The following is a 15013-nucleotide window of genomic DNA, read 5'->3' as shown; positions in this document are numbered from 1 at the left end:
AGTTATGGTAAAATGAAACTGGAATACCTATTAGTTAATTTTGTGTTACCTATTACTAATTACGGCATTATTGTTTACTTTTCAGAATCGCGCTGATTCTCAGGAGATGGCGATTTTCTCATATTCCTTCAGATAACGATTTGTTTTATAAACAAAAACGTTACAATATAACACGATTTAAAAAAAATAACATATTAACAAATACGATAATGCTTATAAGTTTTCAACGCAAATTATTTTGATTTTTAAACTGTTAGAGGTTTTTAACAGTAAAATTAATGGACGATGTATAAATATTAAATAATCAAATTATTTTTATTACATACCATTTGTTGTTTACATTTTAAATAAATATATATTTTTTAAATAAATCGTTTATTATTTATGACTTAATATTATTGTAATTTTGTAATATATAGTAAACAATATTGGAAGTGTCCTAAATGATCATGAGCTTGATCTATCGACTAAGACAGATTTTTCAAAATCTTAAGACATTGTCAAATCTTAAGTAAGTATATTAATGAATGAAATAATGTATCTCAAAAACTAACCTTATAATAATGGCCAATAAGAAATCAGAGAATATTTCTAAGCTACGAGTCCGAAAAACAATTTTTGTTCATTCAATTTCCACATTTTAAGTTATAGGTATAACTATAATAATATAAGTTATAGGTATAATATAAAATATTTATTTTATTGGGTTAACTGTCAATTTTTGGTGGAAATACATTGTATTGAAATAAAACACAATAAGTGGAATTAGTTCCTACTGCTATTACATATTGTGTTTTTTTTTAAATTAATCATATTATTGATTGACACATAATATAATTTGAGCAAATAAAACAAAGCCATTTTTCAAAATATACATATGTATTAACGATGTGGTTTTCATTATTTTACATTATTTAAAATTAAAATATATTATAATTTTAATATTACTTACAAGTTATTTAGGTTCCATGAAATAATTTAGATACTGGAAGAACGCCGTGGATTGATTGAAGTTAGACCGGTTAGTAAATAAGTAGGTAAGTATGTACACCCACGATGGCCGCGCGGCATAAGCGTTGAACTATCATGCCGTGGGTCCCAGGTTCGAATCCTGGGTCTGGCAAGTACACATATTGTTTTTCAATATGTGTGTGGGTCAGGGTATGGACCTAATAGGTTGAGCAAGTGGCTGACATCCATTTCTTGTAAAAACAAAATCTGTTAATACAAACCTCTACTCTGTGGAGGCCCATATGATCCTATTAGGATCGGACATGGTCGAAGAAGAAGAAAAAGATGTTTTGAGAATATCGAATTTGACGGATTCTAAACGATTGAAGAAGAATGAAAGCGAAATGGATATAATATTATTTTTACAGCTTGCTTAAAGGTATGGTGCAGATGAGTGTTTGGCGTATAATAACTCTAATTATACTAAAAACTGGTCATGAATAATATGTGTGCACTTCAATATCTAGATGTGTCTATGGAGTTTATGAAGGGATCCCGGTAAGTAATCGGCCTCTGGACCACCCCCAAAAGATGCAGAGAAGCTGAATTTGACCTAATTGAGTGGAGCTTTGGATAGAGATCTTGGAGAATGTTTGTGCAGTCGGCTATGAAGTTCATAGTATGAACCTGAGCCCTTAAGCCAGTTCGCACATCAAAACTCGCCTCGTCTGCTACACAGACATAAATCAAACCTTCTAGGAACGTTGTCTTGATATTGCATATGAAGGCCGCGCACATCTAGCTAGGTGACAGTCGTGCGTAACCTCTCGAAACGTATACATATTTGGATGCGGAGACCGGCGAGCCGGTATAGACCAATTGAATGACCAATGCGTCTGGTGTCTTCGACTCGCAGCCCGGACGCATGCGATTTGTTGATAGCAGTAATATTTTTTTTTTTCAAACGAAAATGTCACATTCAACCAATCTGCGAAGCTCCATTTGGCAACGTGTGTTTTGTGAATAACAATGACGTCACATCGACGACGTATTCGACAAGTTGCAGTTTTGATGTGCGATCCAGCTTATGGTCTGTAGCGGCAGCTTAAGTAAGTGAGTAGTGTGGTATATTAATATGTTAGAAATTCTCTTATTGAACTTGATTCGTTTTCGTTGGTTTTCATATTAGGTTATTATCACTCTCCAAAAGTTGATTTTTGGCCTTCACATGATCTGAGACCCGAAAATAGCCACTTGGCCCTCTTCAATACAATCCGCTAGAATTAATAGTGATCATCGATATATACGTGTACCTATACACAGAACCCATATGAATACATAGTACCTAGTACCTACCTAGTTTGCAAAAAAATAAACGAAAAAATGTGTTTAGTTATAAGAAATGCTCTAAATAAATCGTTATTTTAAAATTAGGACGATAAATCGAGATATTAGTTTTTTTATCGTATCAATTTACTTATGCTATAATGTGGTTGTGGGTATGCATGTTACTGACAGGGAAAATAATATAGTAGTCACTCCCACCCGTCAACCTTCAATGTAGGGAGACTATTAGTATAACATCGATTGAAAACCATACAAACTGTTTCAATAATTTCAAACAAATTGGCACGCCGTACAACTGTTAGCTATTTTTGTTTTAGTCTTGTTTGGTTATTTTTTTTTACTTATTTATTTATTTTAAAAAGCAAAAATTACAAACAATAATATGATTAATTTGTTCATAAAATAATATGAAAAATATCGAGAATGTTAATCAAAAGAAACGGTAATAGTGACAACTTGCAACTTTTATAGGAGAGCATTTTGAAATACTAACTATCGTTTTCATCATACAATTTCACTAATAACCAGCAACCATTGATTTACTATATTGGATAGACTTTTAGCTTATTTCGTAAAACAATCAGAGTCTTACATTGGTTGGTGTGCAGCCAATAAGGTGTGTGGAAGAGTTTGCAGTTCATTTTTTACAACGTTTTATTATTTGTCCGGTGGTTCTTTCTCCGCTATAAATCTTGCAATCGATTTTTAACTAACTTCCCGACTAGCTAGACATTTGAAACTTTTAGAATATATTAGAACACGATGCCAATGCATTTTTTTTAATACTATTAGTCATCTTTAAGTAGAATTGAATTCATTTTCAGTTAATTCTGTTTTTTATGAAAAGTTATTTCGACACCATTATTGGTTGGTAGGGGTCTGGGGTCCTAGCAACTAAATTATTTATATATACGTGCGTTACTATAGAAATCAATATGACATGTCAAGTACAAATTTTTTTGATCGTTTAAGCTAGTCAAGTCAAGTTTATATGGTTCAACAGAATTTAAAAACGTTGTATATAAAAAGTTCTTTTTATCTCGTAATTATTATATTGCTAAGCTGCTGGTGAGTTAATTTTTGCTCGTAAATATACCTCTATTAGCACAACGGATCAAATTTAACCTCATTCTTTTTTTTCTATATGCCTTTATGGATACCTCGCATTTACTATCGAAGTTTCTTTCAGGAGTTTGGCACGCAAATTACTCTACTTGATGCTAGTCAAATGAAAATTGTGCCGGCTGAGAAATATGCCTTATTGAAAACTATTCTTCTACCCGCATCGGGTATTACTAATTTGAATTCGGCCAGGGCCTATGAAACCGCCTTGTAAAACCCCTGGAAAATTCTTTGTAGCACAAGGCGGTGGTGATTCTGATGAATATTCTGTCGTATTCATTGGGAACTGAGAACTGCGATATATAGCCGAGCTTTTCCCGTGGTAAAAGAAATGTCGCATAGGACTGATATTCTGAGCATATACTTATTGACACGAACAAAAACGCCGACCTTCAGTTAGTGTTTGTGGCAGAGTATGGTTTAACGACATAACTATACAAATCTAGCCTTGTAGTCAATTCTACTTCTCAATAGCCTTGCGACAACCTCACGACACGGTTCAGACAGGATATATAAGTCCCATGGTTCTAAACTATGGAAGAATCAAAAATGAAATGGTCAAAAAGACCATGAACAGGTAACCACTAGCGTAATCGTTTAGTATTAGGAAGTAAAATGTATGTTGTTAACCTTTTCTTTGTAAATGTAATAAAATTTTACGTAAAAAAATTTTCGCCTCCGAAAATCAAGAGTGCTCCAGTGTAATTGGAACGCTGTGACCACAGACCTCGAAATGTCACGTCGTGAAATATCAGCGCGATGTATTTTTTAATATAAATTTCCGGGAAATCTCCATTAAACTTAGAAAATAAGTTATGGAAGAGATTGTTTACGTAAAATTTAGTAAGTACATGCTTCAATAACTTTTATAGCAATAATGGAAATGTATGAAAATTGAAAAAGAAAATTGAATATTTATAAATTTATATACTGTATAATTGTGAATAAAGAATTTTAATACTAATTTTATCAATACAAGATAGAAGCTAACTACCGTTATAAAAATACTGTAAACGCGTACCTATATTTATAGACGCGTAATTATAATTATAGATTTTGTTAATGCTATAACTTACTGACTATAACGAATATTGTAAAAGTAACAATTGGAAAAACTTAAGATTCTGGCATAGATGGGTTTCTACCCATAAATAATAATAAATCTTAATCGCATCTTGGGTAAATAAAAGAATTAAATACTGCAACTAAAAATACAAATTTACGTGTGACCTTGAACTTTAACTGAATTCTGTCCGACTAGAATTTACGGCCCAGCTGTGCTGGCTCGCGAGGTAAAAATAGATTTAAGGTTACATCCATATTACTATATAAAAGTCACTATGCAAGATTAAATAAGTTAGTAAATGCTCGTGTATAACATCTTGTTAGGATTAAGCATTTATATATTTAAGTTGAAATGTTAAGTATAATATTATAGTATTTTCTCGTAATAATATTCGTCCGAAAAGTAAATATCGAATGAGAAAGTTTCTGCGGCTCCAAACAGTTTTATTAAAACTTAGTAAAATTCTATTGGCCTAAAAAGGCCAAGAGTGGTGGAAAGGACTAGTACGTGGGTGTCAACCTTTCATTTTGACATTTTAAATTTAAAGACTGCCATTCCCTTATTTAGTACCCGAATACTTATTCCGATACCTCGATGGAAAGCTAGAAACTTTCCCCTTCGTTTGAACACGAAAAATCATATAAAATCAACTATTTTGCTTACGTCATCCTAACTGCGCATTTAAGGGACATGTTCTAGAGGGTGCTTGAAACACCCCTATTGAGTCTTAATTTTGCGAAAATAAAGTAGAGTAAATTTAACCCGACTAAATTAGAAGATATCTCTATTAGAAAGTTGCCAGGAACGGGAGATATACGTAAATTCATCCCGTGAGAGAAAGATATAGATCTGCTATCCCTTACGGACTGTTTCCTGTTAAACCTCTATCCGAAGGGTATAAAAGGCGACCACTTTTTCCCGTAAAATCATTAGTTTCTACACTCTTCACCAGCGATCTTCAGCAAGCAGCAGTCCTCACTGCAAAGTTGTGAGACATGGTTCTCAGTACATTCGCGATTCCTACGTACCAGTAAGTCCCCCTTCGGCGGGCAAAACGTAACGCGAATAACACGTATCTGTCGGTAGTGACGTCGGCCGCTAAAACGCAGCGCGAATAGCACGTATCTGCCGGTAGTGACGTACACGCGGAGTAATTTTATTTTTCATTACTCATCCTACGAGGTGACGTAATCGGGATAAATTACGCGATCGGATTTGTTTTATAAAAACAAATTAATAAACTCAGTCTGTAATAATAAATTTTACAAATCTTTTCGGGATTTTAAAATAAATTTTTGAAACTTTATTAAGTAAACATAATCATAAAATAAATTTTAGTAAACAAATTCATAAACATAAAAACAAATTTTAGTAAATAAATTTGTAAACATTAAGCAAACCTTTTGTAAACAAGTCTGTAAACACAAATAAATATTTGTAAATACACTGTGAACATAAATAAACTTTATAAACAACAATAAAATAATTATATTCTTTTATAAACCTAATACTGTGTGACCAAAGAATAATTTATATTTTCTTTCTTATGGGAAAATATTTCATGAATTAAAAATATCCAAAGAATATCGGCGTATACATTCTCTGAATTAGGTGTGACTTTTTGGGAACTTGTGAAAGATTTCACAGAGATCCTATAGTGAACTAATAAATAGTTTGCTGATACTTTAATGAGATTTAATTACGGGAACAATGACAGTTAACCTTATTGTGTGACCGTGAACTCTAGTACCTGAATAAATTCGGCACCACACCAGCTGAGAGTTTTATTCGGGAATTCAAAAGTTGTGATACTACAAAGGAGATCCACCTCTCCTAGTTCATCACTAGTCTCCTCAGTGACGGCCCGGTAGCATTATTGAGCTAGCCGTGAGCCGGGTCATGTCATTATCCTATCTTATATGACTGCAGTCACTGGATCTGAAAGGTATGAATCATCATTATGTGTCACCATTTATTATTTTGATTCTTTTTATTACATCGATACAGAAATTAAAAAGTGTATCTCTTCCGGCCTCGTTTGCCATGGTCCCCGGAAGGTCTCGAATGTCCGCATCTGCCATCTGTAATAAAAAGTTTAGGTTGTGCCGCTCCTTGCTAAAGATTTGACAATCTATGAGTAAATATAGCACGTCCTGGTCGCTTCCGTCGTCGCATGGACACTTTCCATCAGCTGTTATTTTAAACCGACTAACCCACTAAACTGACTAAACCATCAAACATAATTGTAACGTCATCGTGGAATACCGCAGTTTTATGTCACTGGTGATGGCATTATCTCATTCAATCAAACTCTCATTCGGCTTCACGGGTGTGGGTTTAAGTTCCATCTGGTTCAATTAAATTTATCTGATTTTGACACACTATAAAATAATATGCCTAAAATTAGATAAATATGTCATTTTTTTGTGTAAGATTTTCCATTTCAAGCGCTAAAAACAATGCTTAAGTTGATTTTTGTTTTTTTTTTGTCAAACATTATAATAGGTGTGGGGCTCGATTTGGTAGTTACGACTGTGGGAGTCGTCAATATATTGTCGTAGGTCATGGTGTTGAGGATGATGATGAAGAAGTCGAAGATGGATGCAGGAGCGAGTTTTATTTGCGGGGTAAACAGTCAGTACGTATGTTACAATACTTATGAAAATGTTCCGGTAGCGATATAGGGAGTGAGATTCTAACAGCCCGGGAACTTAGATTCGAGTGACATTTCCGATTAATTATTATTCGCAATTTATACAATCAAAATAATATTGTTTTTATTGAAATAATCGAGTCAATGGATAAAATTGACTAAGTGAAAATCGGATTATGCCGAATTTATAATTGAGGTCAGCTCCTTACCGGTTTGCTATAATTTCATACTACGGCAAATAAATATTTAATTTGTAATTCTATATCTCTACATAGGTATTATACAAGTAATCATGGAATCAAGAAATTGTACGGTATTCCTGAATTGCAGACCCTAGTTGGATTTCGAAAGAGCTAGGTGCTGATGAAACTACAGATAAACTTGGTTATCACGATCACGGAAATAGCGATATCTCGGATGTAATGAGGAAATATTCGTTGACATTAAATTTTAGTTTATTATTTTCTCCATACATTTATTCACTTTTATAACCAGCTACTTCTCGGGTATACCGAGCAAAACTATTGATGTGTCGATCGTTTAAAAACAACATTTTCGACCCTAAGCAATAAAGTCCGACCGGGCAGTTAACTAGACCGATGCCGCCGGGATCGGATTACGTTTATGACACTAGTTAAGTGTCTAAGTAGGTACTTAATTTGTGTTTTCGCCGACAACATTGAAAAAGTATCCACGCATATGGTTGAAATTGCATATAAAAAATCCAAGCTTTGTGAAGTCAGTAGGTACCTACCTACCAATACCGGCGGCTCAGCACTTCATTACAATAAACAACTTCTTTTATAGTTTGTGAATGCCATGCTTGTTTCGGGGATTTTAGGATGGTTTTCAGATTTTTTATGTTCTATGCATAAATAGAACGTGGCGCGAAAATTGTTATATAACGATATGACGAGTAATGCTTCCAACGAGCAAATTCAGTCGGTGCCATCTTAATCGTAATAACCAAGTTCGACTGTAATTCTAGGTGGTGAAATTTAGAGTTTGTTTAATCGGAACGCCAGAGTTTTTTTTTTGGGCTTGGTGTCGTCCGGGTTGTCCGTGGCTGAGGCCGGGGGCGTATGCGCAGACCACGGGTGCGGCGCGGCTATGGTAAACGGAGGGTAATTGTGTTACGTTTTCCGCCACACCTCAGCGCCATGTATTTGTATGATGAGGTCAGTTTCCAGTTTTCACCCGGGTCGCAAGTCGCTTTATCCGTCTCATACAAACATACTATTTCGTGATATATAATATAAGTACATATTTCTTTAATACCCTCAATTACATTCGAATTAAATTATCGTAATTTTTACAATGTAAATAAGGGATAGATTGTTTTGAACATCTTTTAAAAAAAAAAAAATATATTTTTGTTTATCTAAATATATTTTCTAAGTAAAATAATTTATTATCACTTTAAATGTCAAAAAATGAGTCTTACTTGGTTATTACGAGGAGGATGGGACCGACTGAATTTGCTCGTTATAAGCATTACTTGTTATATCGTTATATAACATTTTTTGCGTCACATTCTATTTAAGCAATAGAACATAAAAAATCTGAAAACCATCCTAAAATCCCCGAAACAAGCATGGCATTCATAAACTACAAAATAAGTTGTTTATTGTAATGAAGTGCTGAACCGCCGGTGCTGGTGGGTACCTGCTGACTTGACAAAACTTCATGCAATTTCAGCCATATGCGTGGATGCTTTTTCAATGTTGTCGGCGAAATCACCAATTAGGTACCTTAGACACTTAACTAGTGTCATAAACGTAATCCGATCCCGGCGGCATCGGTCTAGTTAACTGCCCGGTCGGACTTTATTGCTTAGGGTCGAAAATGTTGTTTTTAAACGATCAACACATTAATAGTTTTGCTCTGTATACCCGAGAAGTAGCTGGTTATAAATGTGAATAAATGTATGGAGAAAATCATAAACTAAAATTTAATGTCAACGAATGTTTCCTCATTACATCCGAGATCTCGCTATTTCCGTGATCGTAATAACCAAGTTCGACTGTATGTATAAAATAAATTCCATTTATTCCACATATTGAAAGTTGCAATAGTGGTCATTACCCCAATTCGGCGTGAGTAATATAAAGTTAATTTCAATAAATATGTGAAGAACTTCTATCATATATTTCACTGGCCAATCGACTGATTACAGTTGGTATATAGATTAATAGAATTATAAATGCGTATGCTTATTATTATATATTGGGAAAATGAAATTTAAAATTTACTTGATCAACATATATCTAGGCTTTAATTATTATTTACAATAAAAATGGAAAATTGTGCTTGTCAAATTGGAAACGATTAAATAATGTTCAATTGTATGAAAAAATATTGTAAATATAATATTTTATTTATTTAATGCATTTATAGTTGTAAAATTATCTAATATTTTCAAACACAAAATTAATACAGTTCCTACTAACTTCTGACTTACCTGGTTTTATCATTTTGTAGAGAAGGAAATTTAATGTAGAATCATATCCAATAGCTATCTCAAAAATATTGAAGTGACGATATACATAATATAATATATATTATTTGTATCACTACAACAGGCCATGCGGCCCAATGATAGTAGTGTAGTGAAACAGTCACAAACACTCAGGTCTTGAGTAAATCACATAAATATATTGTGAACTCATCGGGATCGAATCCGTAGCCCTCTAATAAAAGGCCAGCGCCATACACTGGATGACGAGGTTTTTCACAATGTTACATTTTTATTGCACTGTTCCTAACATTGTTAATGCGAAAGTGTTACTTCTGTTATTAAAAATTATGTTTCGTATTAACCTTGGGTGATTATAGTTCATCTGAGCCCGCATCTATCCACTGATGAATATAAGCATCTCCAAGCCAATCCTAATTAAATAATAATTTACTATCAAATAATTAATACTCAAAACATTTTAATGGTCTTAAGTCTTAACTGTCAATTCTCGGTGGAAAGACATTGTATTAATTAAAATAAATTATAATATGTAGTAAGTATTTATTTCATATATTTTAATAATGATCAGGACCGGTTTCGTCCAATAGAAGATTTTCAACTGATACAAAATACAGATTTATATAGCATGAACAAATTTAAATAAGTACGTAGTTATTAATTGCAGATAAATAATAATATTTCATGAACTTTTTTGTTGAAATATAAGACATTTTATAATTAAATTTACTTACCTAATTTTTTTAGGAAACATGAAAATAATAATTATTGTAGTTTCGACGTACTTAGAGCTGTAAAGAATTAGTATTAGGTACATACCTAATAATTAAATGTATTATTATGTTTAGGTATTGCAATACAGAATGGAAATGTCAATACCGGTTTTTCAGTATTTCTTATTGAATACTGGTAATAATGCCGGTTTTTATTAAACATTAATAAATAGAAGTAGGTGCTTATCAATAAATATAGCTATTAAAATCTTTTTTAAATATTATTTTATAGCAAAAACCTACATACATACATTTATTACGTTGATATTTAAAAATATGTATTGATTATAATTATTGTAGAACTAGTGATTTTTTTACAAATAATTCGAATATATTGATAATTTTAACTCTAAAGCCGTCAAAAGTTCATCAAGTGCAAATAAGTTCCGGTTGCAGAAAAACCTTCTTAAATTCAACGCTTGTACAGTCGTCATCAATAATAATTGAACATTTTTGTCACGGATGTTTTCTATTTCTAAATAATATTATGATAATTCATCCCGACCTCTTGTAGATTCACTCAATATATTTGCATTTTAGCAGCACATAACTTATAATTCATTTTCAAAAACGTAAACGAGTGTGCTTTCTAAATACCGAAAATTACGGTATTTTGGATTTTTAATACTGGTATTTTGGTATTGATAAATACTGGAATACCGGTTTTGAAATACCGGTATTGCAATCCTTAATTATGTTGAAATTCAATTAACCAATACGTTGCAATGGTAATACAAATTAATAGTCTTCAATAATTGTATCGTACTACATATCATTTGTCATATTTTAATTAATTAATACATTTCATTATGGCATACTATGAATAATATAAATATTGAAACACACTGAAAGCCTTCATTGTAAAGGTTTTGTATCATATTATTTTAATTTTAGTATGTTACCACATCAACTCTAAATTCGGTTTAATAAGTTAATAATTTGATGCTGTCTAAAGTTTATTTTTAAACAGTATAATAATAATAATAATATGTTGTTATCCTAAATATAATTCTTTCAAGTTTATTCTATTTCAATTAATACAGTTTAAATTATATTTATTAAAAAATAGTTTTAGATAGGTAGTAGGCATACCTACAAACTTAAAGGTAAGTAAAATTGAATACCTACTTGACGGATGTTTAATAAAAGTATGTTGAACTGTTCGGATTTTACATAAAAATATACGGTACTGTTCGGTTAAAGCGGATACAGCGGAAAACGCATTTTGAAAATAGCCGATAAACTGGATTATTTGTTAGTTTGGGTTAGTTTAGGTTAGGTTAGGTTGGGTTAGGTTAGGTTAGGTTAGGTTTGGTTAGGTTAAACTAACAAATAATCCAGTTTATCGGCTATTTTCAAAATGCGTTTTCCGCTTATCCGCTTTAACCGAACAGTACCAAATATACTTATATTTATAGTTTATATTTTAGTTAGATATGTAATAATATGTATTACTCGCACGTATTGATATATACGTGTTTTTATAGATTAATATAAAAATATAATATAGAGTAATCTAGAATGATCATAAAATTATCAAGCAAAAAAGGTTCATAGAGCCACAGATTATCTGTGATTTAATCGGAATCAATAAAGATTGACTTGTCACTCAAATTTAACACGAATTCAATGTACCTATGTAACATATGTGTCATATCGCGGGTCGTGATTTCTAACCGGTTGCTAACTAGGTAGGTACTATACAATTCTGGTACAAATAGGTCATTTTTACTTTGTGTATGGGATATTATAATATAAAAATACGATCAGACAAATATGGTTTGATGACATTTATTATAACGCGAAATTGTGTGATTTTTAGTTCATTGGTTTATTTTATTTTATGGTCTTTTAAGTTATTAAACTTACTGGATCATTAGGCTGACCCACGAAAATACGAAATAGTTAATAATTTTGGACTGGGAGGGATAAAATGAACTAGTGGTGGCCTTCATTAGGCTGTCTGTATTGATAATAATTTACCAAATAATATTTTAGCAAAGACCAAAATTTTACGCATATACCGTTTGAGTTAAAATCATACAATTATGTTTTCTATCTTATCTATGGCAGTGTTCTTCAACCTTTTAACACCCACGGCCCAGTGAACATAGGAGAAATATTTTGCGGACCGGTATTAGCCAGAAATAATAACCATTATAGATAGAATTTTATTTATTAAATCTTATGTTTTAAAATTACAACTTTTGGTTAGTGCCACATCTGCTGCTGCTTTTTTGTAAGCAAATTTGATATACGTGTTTCCAGCATTGTTTCTGAGAGACAAAGCGCTGCATTAATATCCATTCGATTTCTCTGTTTGGTTTTTATTACTGACATAAATAAAAAAGTCTTTTCACATAAATAGGAATTTGAAAAAAATACCAGTAATCTGATCTTAATTCAGAGGTGGATATTTTTTATCAAAGGATATCAATAATTGAGACAGTGATTGCACTTTATGTCTGGACACTAGAGTGACATCAGAAGATAGCTGGATTAGTTTTTTTTCTCACGAGGATCAAACGCGCATGATTTAATATCTTAAAAAAAGGGATTATAAATCTAGAGGGTAGAGGTCCGCCTTTACGTAGATCTTAATTATAGAAATATTTATTAAAGTTTTCAGCTAAAGCTTTTAAATGTTGACTTACCTATATGATGTTGAATATGACTTCCTGGTTGATATCAGCAGAATTCAAAAATTCTTCCAGCTTTTCATCTAGTGCAAACTCCCCGAATCGTATAGCAATATAGTCGGTTGATAGCATGGTGAAAACTTTCGCGGACCGGTAATAAATTCTTGCGGACTGGCGCCGGTTCGCGGACCACCGGTTGAAGAACACTGATTTATGGGATCACAGCCAAAAACAGCTGTCAATGTAGGTATATGTAACAATATTATAGAATTACACAAACTTTGTTTCGATATGATTAATAAACCACTTAAAAAATGTAATATTAAAAAAAATGTTATAATCACTAATTTACATACAAACATGAAAAGTGAGAAGAGACTTACGCTGATTGATAATTAAATGGCAGCCCAAAGGAAAAGTTTTATTCTTACCTCTAAGCGTTAAAACACTTATTATACCAACGAAACAGTTGTTAATATCTAGAAAATTGTACAATAATTAACAAAATCTTGGGTTGGGTAGAAACCACAACAATAGCGTTAAACATACAAATAATTTGATTTTCATTTGTTATTATATCGAGGGTGTCATGAATGAAATCAATATTACTATACTGTAAACTTACAAATTGTCGTTAACGGCCTAGTTTAGCATTTTCGATAATGAGATTTTATAGGATACAATAGATAAATATGTACCTACTAGCAATATCACTATCCCGTCGTGTTTTCAATAGGGTGCCGGATGAAACCCGAAGCCGAAATTCCGAAGGCCGAAACGTTGAAAGCCGAAAACCCTAAAAATATTTCACTGAATTATAGTGATTATAGAGAAGTGCATGCTGGGCATAACTCGAAAGAACAAAAAGTGAAATGAGTGGATAAGTAAACAGACAAGGGTCTGCGATATAATAGAGTCCTAGAGAGAGAAAACCTAATCATCTAGTAGTACCCAAGAGGTACAAAACGTCTGCAAAAGCTAGATGGATGAAATGGTTCAGTTCTGCAGAAGTAAGTGGCAATGTAACGTACAGAACTGAGAGAAGTGGAATCAGCTTGGAGAAGCCTTCATACAGCAGTGGATAGATTCAGGCTGATGATGATAATAATGATTGTGAATATTATTTTTTTGCAACGTGTAGTTATATATTTTCTTTTATCGATGTTGGTGAATCGTGTTGAATAGGGATATTTTCGTTTTGGATTGTTCTAGAGTGCAAGCACCATCATTAAATACCAAAGCACGAAGAAATTAGTAGACTCGGCGATGGATGATTCAAAAACATGTGGAAAGATCCTCACGGTGCTGTCGATTGTCATTGTAGTGTTGACGATGCCCTTCTCGCTCTTCATTTGCTTCAAGGTGATAATATCTCATAATTTTTAGATTTTATGTCTTAAGCTTTCGATTGTATTTCCTATGCTTTTGATTGTACGTACTAGAGGTGAGTTAGAATTAGTATCGCCAGTTTGCGTACTCAAGTCTCGGCATGTGCTACCCATACTCAGTACGTGTGTCCCAATCAGTGATGCCAACCGTACTATAATATTATAGTACAATACTATAATTTTAATTCCGCGAAAAATGTAAAATACTATAATTTTACGCCAAATAAACCAAAATACTATAATTTTAAACGATTCAAGACGAAAAATGTTCCTGTACTATATATTTTTCAGAAATACTATAATTTTTACGTATTTGTACTATAATCAGCATAGAAAAAGATGGCAACACTGGACTCCCAATATACTTGTTACAAAATACTTAGAACTTCGAACGCATGCTACGAGTATGAGGTCTCTTTGTCCTCATTTGTCCAATAATTTGATATTTAGCGAGTTCGCTAGCTAGTTGGTAGCAATGACATTAATATGGACGAAGCATCTGGGAAAAAAATGACACTCAATTTTTTGTCGGGTCTGCCGAATGGCATAATCTGTTCTAACGCCATTACAATAAAGGTGATATTGCTATAAATTCCCG

General features: G+C 32.6%; 1 protein-coding gene across 1 annotated transcript in view; it reads left to right on the top strand.

The window, feature by feature from the left end:
• Positions 1-14293: 14293 nt before the first annotated feature.
• LOC147079960 (band 7 protein AGAP004871) overlaps positions 14294-15013 on the top strand; it is a 28141-nt gene continuing 27421 nt past the window's right edge. The window contains exon 1 of the mRNA XM_085947349.1: positions 14294-14389. Within this exon, the coding sequence (XP_085803475.1) occupies positions 14294-14389 (96 nt within the window). The remainder of the gene's footprint in view (positions 14390-15013) is intronic.

The sequence above is a fragment of the Rhyacophila brunnea genome, unplaced genomic scaffold, assembly GCF_057557595.1.
Source record: "Rhyacophila brunnea isolate RB1 unplaced genomic scaffold, BYU_Rbru_1.0 scaffold_1, whole genome shotgun sequence".
Lineage (NCBI taxonomy): Eukaryota > Metazoa > Arthropoda > Insecta > Trichoptera > Rhyacophilidae > Rhyacophila > Rhyacophila brunnea.
The sequence above is the reverse complement of the archived record's forward strand: the minus strand, read 5'-3'. Positions and strand labels throughout refer to the sequence as shown.